This window comes from Rhineura floridana, chromosome 16 (assembly GCF_030035675.1).
Source record: "Rhineura floridana isolate rRhiFlo1 chromosome 16, rRhiFlo1.hap2, whole genome shotgun sequence".
NCBI classification, from domain to species: Eukaryota; Metazoa; Chordata; class Lepidosauria; order Squamata; family Rhineuridae; genus Rhineura; species Rhineura floridana.
Window position 1 is genome coordinate 36,159,802 of NC_084495.1, and position 17,803 is coordinate 36,177,604.

Genomic DNA, 17,803 nt, shown 5'->3' on the forward strand with positions numbered 1-17,803 from the left:
CAGCGACAGCACGAATGCTGCTGTCAGATTTCTGAGTCAGACGCAGATAAGGAGAGGGCAGATCTGGTCGGGGACAACCCTGGGGATGCATCGCACAAGTTGTCTGACAAGGGTGGTAATCTACCATTCAGCAAAAGGCAGAAGAAGCTGAGCCACTTTTGCGCTTTCTCCCTTTTCTGCTCCTCAGACAGCTCTAGGTGGAAGCTTATTGGAAAAGCCTCCCTGTCCCTGCAGCAGAGGGAAATTACATGCCAGGGCCTGAATGGGCCACTTGTCAGCCTTTCCTTTCACTGCGGCGGCTTTCGTCCTCCCTTCACAGCAGTGAGTTACTGATGCTCAGTGGCAGATGTGGTGCAGCTCATTGTTCTTCCATCAGCTGGAGCTGTTTCTTCCAGGGGACGTTTCACAGCCCATCTCCTGGGGCTGATACAGGAAGAGCTGTGAGGCTGCCTGTCGTGTGAGGTCACACAAGCCCTTTCTCCCTCAGCACACAAAATCAACACAGTCTGAGTAGACTGGGACGTGGGAGACCCAGGTTCAAAAACCCCATCAGCTACGAAGCTCACGTGATCCATAGGTTCTACCCACACGGTCGGAGGCAGCGCCTCTGTATACAAGTTGCTGGGAATCACAAATGGGGAAAGTCCTCTTGGACTCGGGTCCTGCTGCTGGGCTTCTTCCCATTGGGAAGAACAGGATGCTGGACTAGATGGGCCACTGGCTCTTATTAGCCAGGTTAGCTAAGAATGGAACCTCCACACCCAGAGGCAGTTGTTCTATCTGTGAAAACCAGCTGTTGGGAACTGCAGGAGGACAGAGTGCTGTGGCACTCAGGTCCTTCTTGTGGGCTGCCCATTGGGGCATCTGGCTGGCCACTGTGGAAACAGGATGCTGGACTTGATGGCCCCCCTTAGGCCTGATCCAGCAACAGCCGGCCTCTTCTTCTGTTCACTGTGTGACCTTGGGCCAGTCATTGTCTCTCAGCCTTGGTGGTGGTGGCACTGCGAAGTGACAGAGGTGGGCAAGGGATGGAATCAGAGATGTTCTGCCCAAGAAACCACATTTTAGGAAAAGGGATGAGAGGTTTGGCTTGGCTAACCCCTTCAGAACCAGACTCAGGACCACTGATGTGCTTTCCCCCATTCATTCAACACTTCACATGCAAGCGGTACATGGGTCACACTACAGGTCACACAGGTCTCTGGGCCTTTACAAGGCATTAGTAGGCATGGCTACTTAAGCAAAGATGTTGTTGCAACTGTCCTGGCCAAGCCTGTTGGAATCAGTCTCAGACTCACTGGTGTACTTTTCTCCAGTATGTTTAATGAAAAACTTCAGTTTAGATGCCCCAATGGGAAGCCCACTGCTTATAGGTCAGCTTACAGGTCTCACAAGATTCTGCATATCTACACTGCATAACTAGGCATGACGACTCAAAGCTAAGACATTGTCGCAGCAGTTAGGCACAACCTTTTACAACCCTTAAGTAAGTTCGGGTGGGCTCTTTCTACTTGTGCGAGGAAGGTGTCACAGAGCAGGAATTAGCGTGCATGCAAGCACTCCTCCTAGGTGGGAAACTGGGGGCCAGCTGAGCCTGCCATCGCAGTTGTCTGTGTGTCTGGGGCGATGGGGACAGTGGCACCTCACTGAGATCCTGCTCCTCTAGAGGAAGTGTGCACAGCGGCAGCACCTTGGGAGAAGAGGGAGGATGGAGGAGAGGAGAAGGGCCTGAGCATCACAGACTCTCAAAGCGGATCAGCCGGCGTTCCTTCTGTGGTAACTGGAGCCAAGGGGGAGGAGCTGTCCCTGCCCAAAGTGCTGAAGCCTGCTGTCCCAGGGCTTCCGGCTGCAAGTTTCTAGGACCCTCTTCTGGGTCCCATTCGGTATCTTTGTCGTCGTCATCACTCCAGGACTGCTCCATGGTGCTCATGATGGCAACAGTCTGACAGACCCCTAAGGACCCCTTTAGAAGGGCCGGGGCGGGCACACTACTTGTGTGGGAACTGTCTCCTGGATTGGCCCTGGGCAAGGAAGCGGGCACTCCTATGAGTAGGCCAGACAGCCTTCTTGGTCTGTTTGCACCTGCACAAGCAGCGGCACCTCCTCAGTGACAGAGGCGGAGATGCCTCAGTCTGCTCACCCCTCTGGACTTCCCCTCTCCTCGCTCCTGCCGCTCCTCCCTCTCAGGAGGTGAGTCGGGAGACAGAAAATGTCCCGGAGGCAGGATAGGTGGGTGGTCACTTGGTAAACCAGCCTCGTCTGAGGCAGCCCATACCTGGGGGCAGGGCTGTCCCTCGACAGACCACTGGGCTCCTCCCTGGCTTTGTTGGCCATCCCCTGTAGACCACTGGGCCCCTCCGCTGGATCCCTGTCCTCTTGGTCTTCTGAGCCACTCTGCAAGGGTTTTTTCTCTGCGTGGCTCATGATTCATTCAGGATTCATTAAAGGAGAGCCACCTCTAGGCTTGATGGTGCCGTGGGCAAAGTGCTCTGTGGCGGGTGCACCTCCACCCTCTCCTCCTCCTCCTCCTCCTCCTCTGTAAAATGCACCCTGGTGGGCATGCCTGGTTATAGCGGCAGCATTGCAAATAGCACTGGGCCTTTTCGTTCCTCACAATGCCCCAAAGCATTATGCGTCAAGAGCATTATGGGAAATTGAAAGGGTGGCAGGATCCAGCTGCCTGGTCCTGCCGCCACAGCTGGGGTGGGGTGGGGATTAAGCTGGGCTCAGGCTGTGGTATCCACAATGGGCCCTGCCAGGATGGCAACCACCCATCGGTGCCAGGTGGAGGAAAAGGCATAGAAATAAGGAGGCAGAGGGAAAACTGGGGGCAAGGAAGACGGCATCACAATGCTTAATGCCAGAATTGCAGACCGGGCTACATCTAGGAGGAGAAAAGGCAGCCAGCTTCATTAAGAGCCAGCTCCAGGGTCATTCAGGGTCTTCCCCATGCTTTTGAGTTGACTGTAACCAGAGTCGCTTGCCCCTTGCAATCTGCAATGAGTTACGCACAGGGAGACTCTCCCCTTCCCATGCCGTGGCAGCAACAGCAGCAGCGGGGACCTTGTGCCAGAATCAAGGAACCAGCTGTGCCAGGTGCCTTCTTTACACCCCACTGGATGAGCCGACTGCAAACTCTGTCATGCACAGCAGCGTGCAATTCACTCAAATCCCTTGCAAATGTTGGCTTTTTGTGACCTTTCCACAAGGTTGTGGGGGAAAGGGAGGAGGATGGATTCCACTGGCCTGAAATTCTTGTTTCTGTTTGTGGTTTTTGATTTTGTCGGCCTCCTAACAACAAGAGAGGCTGATGTAGGGTTGGTGGTCAGTACTGGACTTGGGTCTAGGTTCAACAGAGAGCGAGAGCGAGTGAGCGAGAGCAATTCTTTAATTGTTTCCTGCTCAAGCACAGGCTTGCATTCCTTTCCAGTGCTCATAAATGGGTGAGTGGACAATGCCTCTTTTTATTCCTCTCTGTGCCGCTCCCCTCCGCCCTCCAACTAGGGCTGAGTCACCATAACCTGCTGGCTGGGAGAGGCCCATTAATGAGTACAGGGCACCAATCTCTTGATCCCTCATTCTCCTGGAGCAGAGGACAGTTAGGATACCAGAGACCTTTTAAGGCTGGGCTACTGGAGTTTCAAAATGTCCAACGAGAGACAAAAGGCCGGCCTTTTTCTCTTTCCTGTTGTGGATTGCTTAAAGCTCTTTCCTTTACCCGGGTATGTGGTTAAACTGGAAGTATTGGATTGCTCTCCTCGCTGCTCTTTAGCTGCGATTGTTTTATGACCGAGTTGTTAATATGTTTATGTTATTTATTGGACTTAAGTTTATTGGTATATTGATATCTTTTCCTCCACTGTATGTTTTTATGGCTGCTTTATTATTTCATTCAATCCCCCGCTCTGGGATTGAAATAATCAGTGGAGTGTGATTAGTAAGTACGTCCCAAGTTCAATCCCCAGCATCTCCACGGAGGCTGGGAGGAAATACAGCCTGAACCCCTAGAACAACTGCTGCCAGTCACTGCAGACAATACTAAGCTGGATGGACCAAGGGCCTGATTCAGTATAAGGCACGTTCCTGTGTCCCTGTGGTTCAGGCTGCAGGCAAGGCTGGTACTCAGGAGCCTGAGGAATCAGATGCCACAGCACTAGGACCTGTAGAAGTGGACCCTTAAGGGCACCTTCCCTCCGGTCTGAGGAATGGAGTGCTTCACATGTCATCGCGCCACTACAATGGCACAGGGAACGTGCAAGCAGGAGGCCATCGAGCACAGGAGAAGTGCTCGTATTTAGGCCAGACAGTTGGCCCTTTAAGAGTGTAGTCGTTAGAGTGCTGGAGTATGACCTGGGAGGCCAGGGTTCGAATCCCCACACAGCCATGAAGCTCACTGGGTGACCTTGGGCCAGTCACTGCCTCTCAGCCTCAGAGGGAGGCAATGGTAAAAACCCCTCTGAATACCACTTACCACAAAAACCCTATTCATAGGGTCGCCATAAGTCGGGATCAGCTTGAAGGCAGTCCATTTCCATTGTCCAATTCTCCAAAAAGGGGGCACAGACTAGGAGGGTGGGTTGGAGGCAGAGGGTCAAAAGGCCTCAGTTCCCCACTAGCCCTCGCTGGAGCACGCTGCTTGCTTGGCACTGTCCTTGCGTCATCGGCTCCTCTGTGGGATCAGCACAGTGCACCACAGCTTCAGACACTTGGATGGGGGAGGAATTCTGTTCAGTTCGCATCTCAAGGTGAACTTAATTTGTTCACATTTCCTTTAACGGTATGACGACTTAAACACAGGTATCCTTTGGATGTGGCACCTCGCCTCGTTTTGCAATGCAGTTTTCCAGCCAAGCGGTGTGTACAAAAAGTTGGTTACTAGGTAAAATGTGCTCAAGAATGCCTATGTTAGTGAAAATAAAATACAGGAATGCATTATGTGAGGGAACATTGCTTGCAAAAATGTATACATATTAGGAAAAATGTGCAAAAAACACTGATGGATTTTCATGAGGTCTTTTAAAAAAACGCAAACTGATGTGGAAATGTGGAGTGCTGAAACAGACCAAAATTGACAGGTCCCATCCCTAAGTACTGTGTAGGCTCCTGGGGAGTGGGAAGGAGATACTCCCCACCCCCCATCTAGCCTCTTCCGGCTTGCTAGAGGGGATTTCGAAATAGCTACTATATGTCTGTGTGTGCTATTTTTACACGTCTATACCAAGAGAGCCGAAATATCAGAAAGGGAGAGTGAGAGAAAGCCATTGCTGTCCGGGTGTGCAACCTAGAGAGTCTCTCGGGCAAATTCCTTGCTGCAGCTGCGGCTGTGCTCTTGGTCAGTTTGAGGCTGTTGTTGTTCCAAGTGTTGGCTAAATCCCTCCGCTGAGCCAATCAGGGTTGCCCTACAGGGCAAAGAGATTACAAAAGGAGGAAGCCAGAAGCGTCCAGATTGGGTGTATACAGGAAGTGGGGTGGAAGTGGCCGAGATGACCGCCCAGTTTGCATTTCAATAGGCCGAGACCCAGCTGCATCCTTCACAATCTATTGCCATTTGGACTTCTTTCCTAACATCTGCTGTAAATGAGCAGCTGGAGAGGCAAGCTGGGATGCCGGCCAGCTTCAGTCAGAGGGATGAAGAAACTCCACACTTGTGGGCCAGACTGAGTTGCTTGCATCTCAGGCTGCTGGCCCCATGATGAGTCAGAAGGAGATTGCTCCCTCTGCATCTTGAGGGCCAGTACGGAGTTGCAAATCAAAGCTGACCCCCCTTTATATTTTTTTATTGCAGGGTGCTGCAGCCACTAAAACAGGGATGGAGGGAACTTGCAGCCCTCCAGACATTTGCTGGATCTTCAGGTCCCATCATCCCTGACCTTTGACCATGCTGGCTGTGGATGATCAGAAATGGATTTGACGGGCCACGGGTTTCTCAGCATTGCACTAGAACAGGTGTGGGGAACCTTTGGCCCTCCAGATGTTGCTGAACTCCCACCAGCCCCAGCAAGCATGGCCCCAATAGCCAGGGATGATGGGAGTTGTAGTTCAGCAACATCCGGAAGGCCAAAGGCTCCCCACAACTGCACTAGGAGGACTCAGGCCAGCCTTATTAGCTACTCTCCAGGGGGCCATATTCATTCCTCTCCCCACATCCTTCTTATCAAAACGAGCTTCCAGATCAGTGTGCAGGATCTCCCGTGTGACATAGTAAGGTGCAGGTGGCTCCTTCTCAATGAAGTGCCTTCCGGCGCCGGTCTGACTCCGCCCACCCAGGCTGGTCATTGGATCATCCTGGGCAGGGAGGAGTATAAAAGGCTTCCTGTTCCAGCCAAGCCTTGCTGGAACAACCAGGTCTACCTGGGCACTGTTGTGTTCCTGCCCCCTTTGGGTTGGCCTTCAGTCCTGACTTCTGGCTTCTCCTGTGGCTCCTGGCTCACACAGCCTTGACCCTTGCGGGATTACTCTGTTCCATGCCCATCAGTGGCAACTGGTGGCTCCGCTGTGAGCGGGTCAGTGGAATCCGCTCCGGGTTTTCGCCTAAACTTTCAAGGAGCTGTCCAAGGTGCTTCAGCTCCTTGAAAGTGTGGGCAAAAACCCGGAGCGGACTCACCAACATCAGAGCCACCAGTCTCCACGGGGTGCCAGAGTCCTAAAAGGAAGAAGAGGGGGGCAGCAAGGGGAGCAAAAATAGCATGGAAGATGGAAATATTGCCACCTTTATTTGAAAACACACTCATGAGGGACATGATAGATCCATCTGAAGCCCGTTGTAATGAATTTGCTAGGCACTTCCAGGATAAAATCTCTTGCATCCGTCAGGACTTGGACTCCAATGTTATAGCAGTGGAATCAAATGAGGTATCTGGAGTACAGTCTGGTCATGATTTTTTGGATGAGTTTCAATTGGTGCAGCTCGAGGACGTTGACAAGGTGCTTGGACAGGTGAGTGCAACCACTTCTGTGTTGGACCCTTGCCCCTCCTGGCTAATAAAAGCTAGCAGGGTTGGAACTGCCGGCTGGGCCAGGGAAGTGATTAATGCCTCATTACGACAGGGAGTGGTCCCTGGCTGCCTGAAAGCGGCAGTGGTGAGACCACTTCTGAAGAAATCTTCCCTGGACCCAGAAAATTTTAACAATTACAGGCCGGTAGCAAATATCCCATTCCTGGGCAAGGTCCTAGAAAGAGTGGTTGCGGACCAGCTCCAGATGCTCTTGGATGAAACCGATTATCTGGATCCACTTCAATCGGGTTTCAGGCCCGGTTTTGGCACGGAGACAGCCTTGGTCGCCCTGATTCTCCTTGATCTCTCAGCGGCTTTTGATACCATCGACCATGGTATCCTTCTGGGGAGACTCGCTGATCTGGGAGTTGGAGGTACTGCTTGGCAGTGGTTCTGCTCCTACTTGGCAGGTCGTCTCCAGAAGGTAGTGCTTGGGGAGTTTTGCTCGACACTCTGGGCTCTCCAATATGGAGTTCTGCAGGGGTCAGTGCTATCCCCCATGCTTTTTAACATCTACATGAAGCCGCTGGGTGCCGTCATCAGGAGTTTTGGAGTGCGATGCCATCAGTATGCTGACGACACGCAGCTCTACTTCTCCTGTTCATCTTTTTCAGGTGAGGCTGTCAAGGTGCTGAACTGATGCCTGGCTGCGATAATGGACTGGATGAGAGCGAATAAATTGAGGCTCAATCCAGACAAGACTGAGATGCTGTTAGTAGCTGGTTCTCCTGATCAGATGGTGGATGTTCAACCTGTCCTGGATGGTGTTGCACTCCCCCTGAAGGAACAGGTCCGTAGCTTGGGAGTTCTTTTAGAACCATCCCTGTCACTAGAGGCACAGGTAGCCTCGGTGGCACGGAGTGCTTTTTACCAACTTCGGCTGGTGGCCCAACTACGCCCTTATCTGGACAGGGAAAACCTTGCTTCAGTTGTCCATGCACTGGTAACCTCTAAACTGGACTACTGCAATGCACTCTACGTGGGGCTGCCTTTGAAGATGGTTCGGAAACTACAGCTTGTGCAAAATGCGGCAGCCAGACTGTTAACAGGGACCAAGTGGTCTGAACATATAACACAGATTCTGGCCCACCTACACTGGCTGCCGATATGTTTCCGGGCCCGATTCAAGGTGCTGGTTTTAACTTATAAAGCCTTACACGGCTTGGGACCACAATACCTGATGGAACGCCTCTCCCGATATGAACCTACCCGTACGCTCCGCTCAACATCAAAGGCCCTCCTCCGGGTGTCTACTCAGAGAGAAGCCCGGAGGGTGACAACGAGAAAGAGGGCCTTTTCAGTGGTGGCCCCCGAACTATGGAATGCCCTTCCTGATGAGGTTCGCCTGGCGCCAACATTACTATCTTTTCGGCGACAGGTAAAAACCTTCCTCTTCTCCCAGGCATTTTAAACATTTTAAACATCTAAATTATTTAATATGTTGACATTTTAATTATCTTAACGCTTTAACATTCTTACTAATTTTACATCTTAACATCTTAATATTTTAGTATTGAGTTTTGCAGTTAGTTATGTGTTTAATTATGTTTATATTTTTTGTTTTAATTAATTCATTTTTAACTTGTGTTATATGTGGCTTTTTACTTGTATTTCAGATGTTTATTTGTTGTGAACCGCCCAGACAGCTTCGTCTATGGGGCGGTATAGAAATTTAATTAATAAAATAAATAAATAAATAAATGAGTGGTGCTGGGCTTCTGAGCCTGTCTCGAATAGTGGTTGGTGTGTCAGACTAGGACCTGGGAGACCAGGGTTCAAACGCACACTTGGCCACAAAGCTCTTTGGGTGACTGTCGGCCAGTCACTCTCTCTCAGCCTAACCTACCTCACAAGGTTGTTGTGAGGATAAGATGTGGAGGGGGAGAACCATGTTGGTGTGCCACCTCGGGATCCTTGGAGGGAAGGTGGGATCTAAATGGAATAATAAGTAAATAAAAATAAACTGCACTGGCAATTGTGAGTGGGTCTTCCCTTTCCTTTTCTACTGCACCACTAAACCAGATTAGATGCATAGTCCCACGTATAAGCAATTGCTGGGAAAACAAAGGAGATGTTTTTCTGGGGCTTGATATTTATTGCCTTTGCACCCCACATTTCCTCCTTGGAGTTTAAGGCAGCATGCACTGTTCTCTTTCCCCCACCTTTTTATCCTCACGACATCCTTGCACAGTAGGTCAGGCTGAGAGGCTTTGAACTCCCTCCAACTGGGAGGATAGAAATCTAACAAATAAATAAATAAAAATAAATATGGGGTGGGGTTGACTGAGGAGTGATTTCTGGCTCAGGGGAGACATGTCACCTACAGCAGGAATCCTAGCAAGTGACATTTTAAACAAGACTGCTCTGCCTGCATTATGATGACCCCCAATCCATGGGAAACGGGGTAAGCAAAAGGACAGCTCCCCCTAGTGGCACAGTGAGCAAAAAGCACAAGGAAGCTGATCTGCTGTGGACTTCTGCCTGTATGTAAATAAAAATGCATAGTTCAACTGATCTGGGCACAGTTTTGTGTGCATAATGCAGGGATGGAAAGTTCTGTCCATTTCGGTTCTTTCCTTTTCTCATTTTTCCAGTCTTAAATTCAGTTTTCCACATTTCTGCACCAATTTGCATTTTAAAAAAAATCCTGATGAAAATTCTCCAGTATTTTAGTGTTAATTTCTCCTAATAAACACATTTTTGTAGGGAGCTTTGGCTACTGTACTCATTTTTGCAAGCAAGTTCTGGTCATATAATGCATTTCTGTATCTTATTTTCACTCATATATTCATTTTTATGCACACTTTCCCCAAACATATGCATTTTTGTAAACACTGTCTTCGCTTCACAGAATCATAGAGTTGGAAAGGGCCTATCAGATGCATGAAATGTCATTCTGAGTTCGAGGTATATATACACTTGGTTGGGTAGAGGACTGTAAACAGTGAGGTCAGAAGGAAATGCAGAAGAGTACAGATGGTGATAAGTTTAACAATGGCCATTCACAAAAATCAAACAAACCACCAGTTGTTGTTATTAAAATGCATATCCCACCCTTCCTCCCAGTAGGGGTACAGGGTGGCAAACAAAAACACTGAAACACTGACATTAAAATATATTCAAACAAAACACCTTCTAAAACATATTAATTAGTTCGCTGGTGTACCAGTATGCAAACTGGGCTCCACAATGCCGGAAAAGACAGTCAGGGGCAACCTGGTGCGCCTCTTTGTTCCACAGTGTGCCAAGGGCTTGAACAGGGTCACTTGCTCTATCTACTGGGAAATCCCTCAAGGCATTCAGGAATCCAGTGGATTCCATAAGTCTCCGGGGACTGACCATCTTAAATCTGTCCACCATACTGATAACACAGATATCTTGAGTTGGGGGGGGTATATGTGTGTGATATTTACACACAAGTATACACAAATGTAACTCAAACACTTCATGCAACAGATTTTGGCTGTGTACACACTCCCATTTAGTCTTCATCCAGTGCGCTTTCACTGTTAGTTTGGAAAGCCACTCACACGCAACATCAGCCACAATGCATAGCTATCCAGTCATTTCTTATGAAATACTGCATTTTGATGCTTTTTTCCCCAAACCAGCTTCGATCCAAATTGAGAAAAAAGAATGACCTAGCTATGTTTTAAGCTGGTAATGCATACACAGCTGAAATGTACTGAAGTCACAAAAGCTTATCCAGCCCCGCCTCCTGCACAACTTGTTGCCCTCTAGAAGTTGCCCTGCAAATAGTATGACCATAGGATGCTGGGGCTTATGAGAGTTGTAGTTCAAAACACCTGGAAGGTGCCTGGTTGGATGAGGCAGGCTGATGCCATACTAAATATGTTTGTCTTCAGTTGTTGACTCTCAGTTGTTTTTGCTGCAAGAGACTCGCATGCCGATTCCTCTGGAAACTGGTGAAAGAAAGCTTGCACCACTAGATGGCTCTGTGCACTTAAAATTTATGAGTAGGAATGGATGACATTTCACTCGAGGCGACAACAAATACGAAGTTTTGTGACACCTAAAAGACTGACAAAGTTAGTGTAACATATCCATAGCATAAACTTTAGGGACCAGAGTCTGCTTCATCAGTCTTTAATAGGTATTTGTAGGGGGTGGCCTGGGGGAGAGTTCCGTGGGCCGGACAGAGTTGCCTGGAGGGCCGCATTTGGCCTTCAGGCCCGGGGTTCCTCACCCATGGCCTAGAGCACTGAAGTGGCTGCATTGTGCACCAGCCGAAGTTTCTGAACTGATGTTACGGGCAGCCCCATGAAGGGAACATTACAGTAGTCCAGCCTGGACACAATTAGTGAATGGCTAACTGAGACAAGGTCTGTCTGACCTCTCCAGATAGCATCACAGGTGGCATAACCAGCTTTAGCCAGCAAAAAGCAGTTCTGGCCACCATTTCCACCTGAGCTTCCCCAGCTAGCATAGTCCAGGACTCCAAAATGGTACGCTTTGTCTTTCCGGAGGAATGCAACCCCACCTGTGTGTGTAAACCACTTTCTGAAGTATTTGGGAGTTTTGAAACCAGGCCTTGGCTGCCTTGTGTGCATCCCGGGGCTCTTCCAGACAACCTGTTTACTGAGCATTCGCTGATTTGTTTGCGCTGAGATTATAAAAGGTTGCTCAGTGTTGCTGTTGTCCCACACTTTCAAATGCTTGTTCCTGTTGCTTTTTTTAAACACAAAAAAAATCTGTTCATCCCTCCTCCCCACCTCCAGCTTTATTTTTTTTTTTGAACTGGGTTTGTTGCACCAAAGTGCCAAGTCCACTTTAATGACGCAACCTAAATTTGCCAGTGCATGATCAAATCATATATGCAAAACAGTGACAGTCTGGAAGTGGGCCCAGCTAGGAGTGGGGCAAGATGGGGGCTTTTAAATATGATTTTTAACTGGGAAATTTCCCAACAGATTTGCCCATTTTAATTATTACTTGGCTGATGCCTTCTTACTGTGCTTTTAAGAACATCCTTATAGACTGTGCCACACCTGCTGAGAGAGAGAGAGAGAGAGAGATTGCAACCTCATCCTAAGCATGCTTATTCAGAAGTCCCACCCTGTTCATTGGGGCTTGCTTAACTACTAGCAGGCATGCTCAAGGTCACAGTCCTAGTTTGCAAGATGTGACACTATGCAAATGCAGTGACCTCTGTGCTTATTCAGGAGGGAGCATGAATTAGCACAGGCAATGGACTTTTTCATTTTGCATTAATAAAAAAGTGGCTCGTGCAAATTAGCTGCCACTGTGAGAAGTCACCAACTTCCTACATACAACAAAGCATAGAGAAAATGAAGCCGAGCAAGGGAGCCCCCCAATGACTGTCACAGACTCAGTGCAATGTTGGGTTTTCCATTCAGTGTGCGTGCCAGTAGAGAGAGAGAGACAATCTGGAAGCAGAAATAGGGAACCTCTGGACTGGGGGCCAAATGCAGGCCCCCAGGCCTCTCCATGTGGGCCTTGGGACTCTCTGAAGGCCACCGCTACTCCTAAGCCATCACCCACCTCCCCATGCCAGGTGGAGGGGGTTTGCCTGGCTGGGCTGTGCCTCTGAACTATACTGATGCCTCTTGTTCGTTTGCCTGCATGAAGATGAAGGAATGCGTGTGCGTGAATGTAAAAATTCCTGTCTCTTGCCACGGATGTCACCTGAGCCTCTAGCGACAAAAACGGATCCAGGAGCACCCCCAGACTACGGACCTGCTCTTGCCGAGGGAGTACGACCCCCACCCAAAGCAGGCAACTGACCAATTCTCTGAACTCGGGGACCACCAACCCACAGTGTCTCCGTCTGGCTAGGATTCAGTCAGTTTATTGGTCCTCATCCAGCCCACCACCAAGTCTAGGCAGCGGTCCAGGGCTTGCACGGCCTCTCCCGACTCAGATGTTACACGGGCATGCTATAAGAGAAACATAGAAAATTCCACCCACCACCGCCGCTGCCTTTCCGCCTGCCACGCATATGGCGGCGTTAGAGAGGAAACCGGAAGTGACCGCCGCATGTAACTCCCACTTTTCGTTTTCGCTTGTGCCTCTATAGGGCTGTGCTCCCGATGCGCTTCGCACAAGCCGTCCAGGCCACACCCCCTCCCGCACCTCTCGCGAGACTTGGCGCGCGGCCCTGCCCGGCCCGGTTGGTGCTCGCCGCCGCCGCCGCTTTTGCCGCTCGCGGCTCCGTCCGCTCTGCTCGCCTGGATGGCGTCCGACTCCGACACCGAGGAGCTCTTCTACGACGCGCCCGAGGACGTCGCCCAGCACGGAGGGACACCCTCGCCGTGAGTCAGCCCGGAAAGGAGGGAGGAACGGAAGGAGATTCTCTCATATATATATATATATATATATATATATATACACATACACGCCCAATCCGGATCGACTCCGGATCAAAGCCTTAATTCGGATTAAGAGGCTGCCCATCCCGTCAATTCTCCCAGCCGCAGGAGAGAGGGTGGGGTAAACAGAGCAGAGCGACAGGGCAGAGCGCGCACGCACCAAGGCAAGGTGACTCCGGACTGACGCCTTTTAATCCGGATTGCACCGAACCGCTGGGTCCTCTTCGCTAGCTCGCCAGCTGTTATTGTCCCCGCCTCCTTCTTTTTCCTGCAGCAGGAAGAGGGTGACGAGAGTGTACGGTACGCCCCCAAAGCAAGCATAACCCGAATTGGAGACTTGCTTCGGATGGGACTCAGGTGCTGCGCCTGAACGGCCAGCCCTGGCCACCGCCTCCTCTCTGCTTTTTCCAGCCTATTTTTTTTAATATTGGAACTTAAAGGGGGTATGTGCATCAGGCAACCTTGAATGTAGACTCGAATCCAGATTGGCCTCAGTGGCTCACTGCTGACCAGCTCGCCTGTCTCCTTTCCCCTACCCATTTATTCATTTAGAGCCGTTCTCCCTTCCTTTCACTCTTCTTCTCTTTCGTTCCTTTTTGCATCCTTCCCTTTCTTCTCCATCCTCTCCTACCCTCCTTTGCCCCCCTCCTCCCCTTCATATCCCCTTCTCTTCTTCCCCCTCCTATTTATTTTTGTTCACACCGATTCTCAGCATCCTCAGCCCACCGCAAATAACATTGTCATCATAAAACCCAATTTTTTAAAATGGCCATAAATAAATAAATAGAGTTCAACTGTAGCTGTGGTTTAGGTGGATCACCAGACCTCCTGTAGCTGCTGGGGCCGGCCACCTCTTACTCCTGATGCTCTGCTTTTCCTTCCCTGCATTTTAAGCCATTTCCTTCTAGAATACAACTTTAAAAACCCAAATTGTTTAAAATTGTGTTTTAAATTGTTTTTAAAAGATGTGTTTTTAAATTTGTATATTTGTTTTAATGTTTTTATTTATTGTAAACTGCCCAGAGAGTTTCTGCTATGGGGCGGTATATAAATACAATCAATCAATCAATCAAGCGGTAAACATTCAGAAGTCTCTTGCCCCAGCTGGCCTGAGCCCCTTTATCCGCTCTGTCTCCCTCCCTGCCCAGCCCCTCAGTCCACATCTTCTTCCTTCTGTGCCACCCAGGTCGTTCTCCTGGCTCCCACTCGTTTCCTGGCATAGCCTCATTCCAGCTTCCCAACCTTTTTGTTCTTAGCTCTCTCTATCAAATGTGTGAAGTGTGAACTGCACCATTAGTGGTATAGTGGTTAGAGGGTTGGACCAAGACCTGGGAGACCAGGGTTCAAATCTCCACTCACCCATGAAGGTTGCTGGGTGACCTTGGGCCAGTCACAGACTCCCAGCTGACCTACCACACAGGATTGTTTTTAGGATAAAATGGAGCTGGAGGAGAACCATGTAGGCCACAAGCTCATTGGAGGAAAGGTGGGATAGAAGTATAATGAATGAATGACTTTCCCCTTGTAATGGTATGTGAACCATCATGTCAGGCAAATGGAAACCAGGTAGGTCTGGCTGTTGAATGGGTAAAGTCAGCCGCCTTCTCTTGCATGGCTTTGCTCTTTCCCCCCAAGTGTCCTGCGTCACCGCTGCTTGCTTTCTAACTCTCCGCCACCTCCGCGTTGTGGCCATCGCTGCTTCTGCTGACATCCCAGCATTCTGTTGACCCATTCTCCCCTTCCATTCTCCCCTTGGGATTCTGTCCCACCCCGGTCGCCCATCTCCCTTCCGTCTAGCCACCGGCCCTTTCCCCCCTGGATTCATTTCAAGGCCATTTTGTGGGCAGGGCAGACTTGCCTCCAGCCTGGTCCATGGCCCAGGGACTGGCACTTGCACTTCCTTTTCTCCCTTGCCCTTACTCTGCTTCTGTCTCTCTGCTTTTTCAACCTTCTCTCTCTGTGTGCCCTCCCCCTTGCAGATCTGAGCAGCCGCTAAGGATTCCCATTTTCCTTTGCTGTGGTTAAGGGGACGGCAGCCAGTTGGTCCAAGCGAGCAGCCCACTATTTTATGGCATGCCAGTCCTTGTTGCTTGCTGTCTTCTGGAACTCAGGAAAAACAACCACAAATTCTCCATCTCCCTTCTCCATTTTTGAGCACGTCAGTTGCAAGAGAAGGGTTGGGCCAGAAAGCCTCCCGTTTGTGTTGCTGTGCCACCAAAAGGGGCCGTGATACTTTGGTACATAACGAACGAGAGCCGCGTGCTCAGCCGCCTGACAGCTGGATTGCTCTGTGTGTCTGAGGTGCTGTGGTTTGCATGAGTTTCTCTGTCTGCAGCTGGCTTGGATCGGAGCGACTGGCTCTAGCGGCGGGGTGGGTGGGTGAGGGAGAGATGCATGTTGCACGCAGCTAGACTGTCTCAGGAGGAAGGTTGGCAATGTTCTGAATGCTCCAAGCTGTGTAAACACGCTTCTAATTTGCTGCTGCTGTCGCCTGCTTCTAGACTCTCCCATCAGGTGCCTCAATGGCATCTCTGAGGAGGGAATGATTCACATTCACTTCCATGAATCAGATCTCCCTTGTGGGGAAAACCCTGAGATCAGCAGCTTTCTATTCTAATGAAGGAGTTCATTAAAAAAAAGAAATGTAAAGCCCAGCAACTAGTTGCATTTTTACACACAAAACACGCCCCTTCCTGCATTTTTATTGAGCCAACCCTTGCTGCAATGAATTACTCTGAGTATATTTGTTTGATTTCTCACCTGCCCTTCACCAGCAGGTCCCAGCGTGGCATACAACAATTTAAAATTCAATATTAAACACAGTTTGAAACAAATTACAGTCACAGGTACAGGTTGGGTCCTGCAAATGTATATCTCAGGTGTCAAAGGCCGATGTAAAGAGGCGCATAAGATGTCAAAGGCCAGGGGGAAAAGTGTAGGCTCTCTTCTCAGGTTAGAAACAACTGTCACAGTTCACCTTTGCAACTTACCAGTGGCCGTGCAACAGATTGGCCACATTCTGCAGAGATGCAGTTCTTTGGCTTACTTCTGGCCTCTTGTTTCTCTGTTAGGGAAAAATGCTTCCATTGCTTGCACCATTTAAAGCAAGAGGTGCTAGATCAGTCTTCCCCAACAAGATGCCTTCAAGATGTTTTGGAATAGAGTTCCCATCATCCTTTACCATTGACTGCTGGCTGGGGTTAATGGGAATTGGAGTCCCAAATGTCTGGTGGGCACCAGGTTGGGGAAGGCTGTGCTGTGTTTTGGAAGCATCGGTGCAGAATGTAATAGAGGTGCTTAGAGTTTCCATTGCCGTTTAAGATTAGGGAAGGTAGCAAACATTGCAGCGGGAAGTTTCTTGGCCGGTTCATTGAGTTGGAAGTGACAAGTTCCCCTACGCTTCAGATACTAATTCAGATACTAACGTTGACCTGTTTTAGTGTAGCATGTCTGTGTGTGTGTGTAAGTGTGTGAGGAATGCAGACTGAAACGTCATGGGTGAACTGCAACGGGTTTCATTCTGTTTCTGATAAAATGGTTTGATGCCTTCATGTTCTCCTGGGGGCTCTGGGTATAACGCTCCAAAGTACAGCAGCCATTCTGTCACTGCCTGTACTGTTCCACTTTGCCGCTTCTCACTAGTTGCAGACCTTAAACTTCCTTCCTTCATTATATTTCTGCCCTGCTTTTCAGCCCAGACTTACAACCAAAGCATCTTACAATTTCAATTGATACAAAGGTATGGTATATTAGAGACAAGCGAAGAGGGTTCTGGCAGCCTGTTCTGGTTTCTGGCAGCTGATGCTACAGTGCAGTTTCCAGGCTCTTCCCTCTGGAGCAACTTCCCCAGCCTGATGCCCTGCAGGTGTTTTGGACTACAAATCCCATCATCTGTGTGGCTGGGGCTGACGGGAGTTGAGGGGCACCAGGCTGGGGAAGGCTGCTGCAAGGGGGTGGAGCATAAGTAGCTGTAAGTGGACTCAGGCTGGTTAATGATAAAGACACCAACCTGCAGAGTTTAGCCCTTCCATTCATCTGAAAGCCTTCGGAACACAGGAAACTGTGTTGTGTTGAGTCAGACCACCAGTATATCTAGCTAGGCATTAAGCAGACTGGAAGGGTTCTCAAGCACTCAGACAGGGGACATTCCCAGACCTTCTTGGAGATGCTGAGATTGGAGAGTGAACATGGGACCTTCTGCATGCCAAACGTGCTCTGCTACTGAGTCGTGGCCACAGACAATTCCAGCCTGTTTCCTCCCAAGACAGAAGGAGCTATAGATGGTCTTCAGTGATTGGTTGATGGCAAGTGTGCCAACTCAGGGGAGAAGGACCTTGTGGGTGATCTGCAGTGGCTTCTAGGAGTTGATTGCATAGTCAGGTGTCTAGGCATGTCCCTCCATAGGCCAGGAGATGGAGATTGGCTAAAGGTAAAGATTCTAGTCCTTATAATTATAAT

At 49.6% G+C, this 17,803-nt stretch overlaps 1 protein-coding gene across 1 annotated transcript in view; it reads left to right on the plus strand.

Annotated features, from left to right (window-relative positions):
- The first annotated feature begins 13,082 nt into the window (after positions 1–13,082).
- WDR44 (WD repeat domain 44) overlaps positions 13,083–17,803 on the plus strand; it is a 40,182-nt gene continuing 35,461 nt past the window's right edge. Inside the window, exon 1 of the mRNA XM_061598420.1 lies at positions 13,083–13,288. Coding sequence (XP_061454404.1) covers positions 13,209–13,288 — 80 coding nt within the window. The 5' untranslated portion in view covers positions 13,083–13,208. The remainder of the gene's footprint in view (positions 13,289–17,803) is intronic.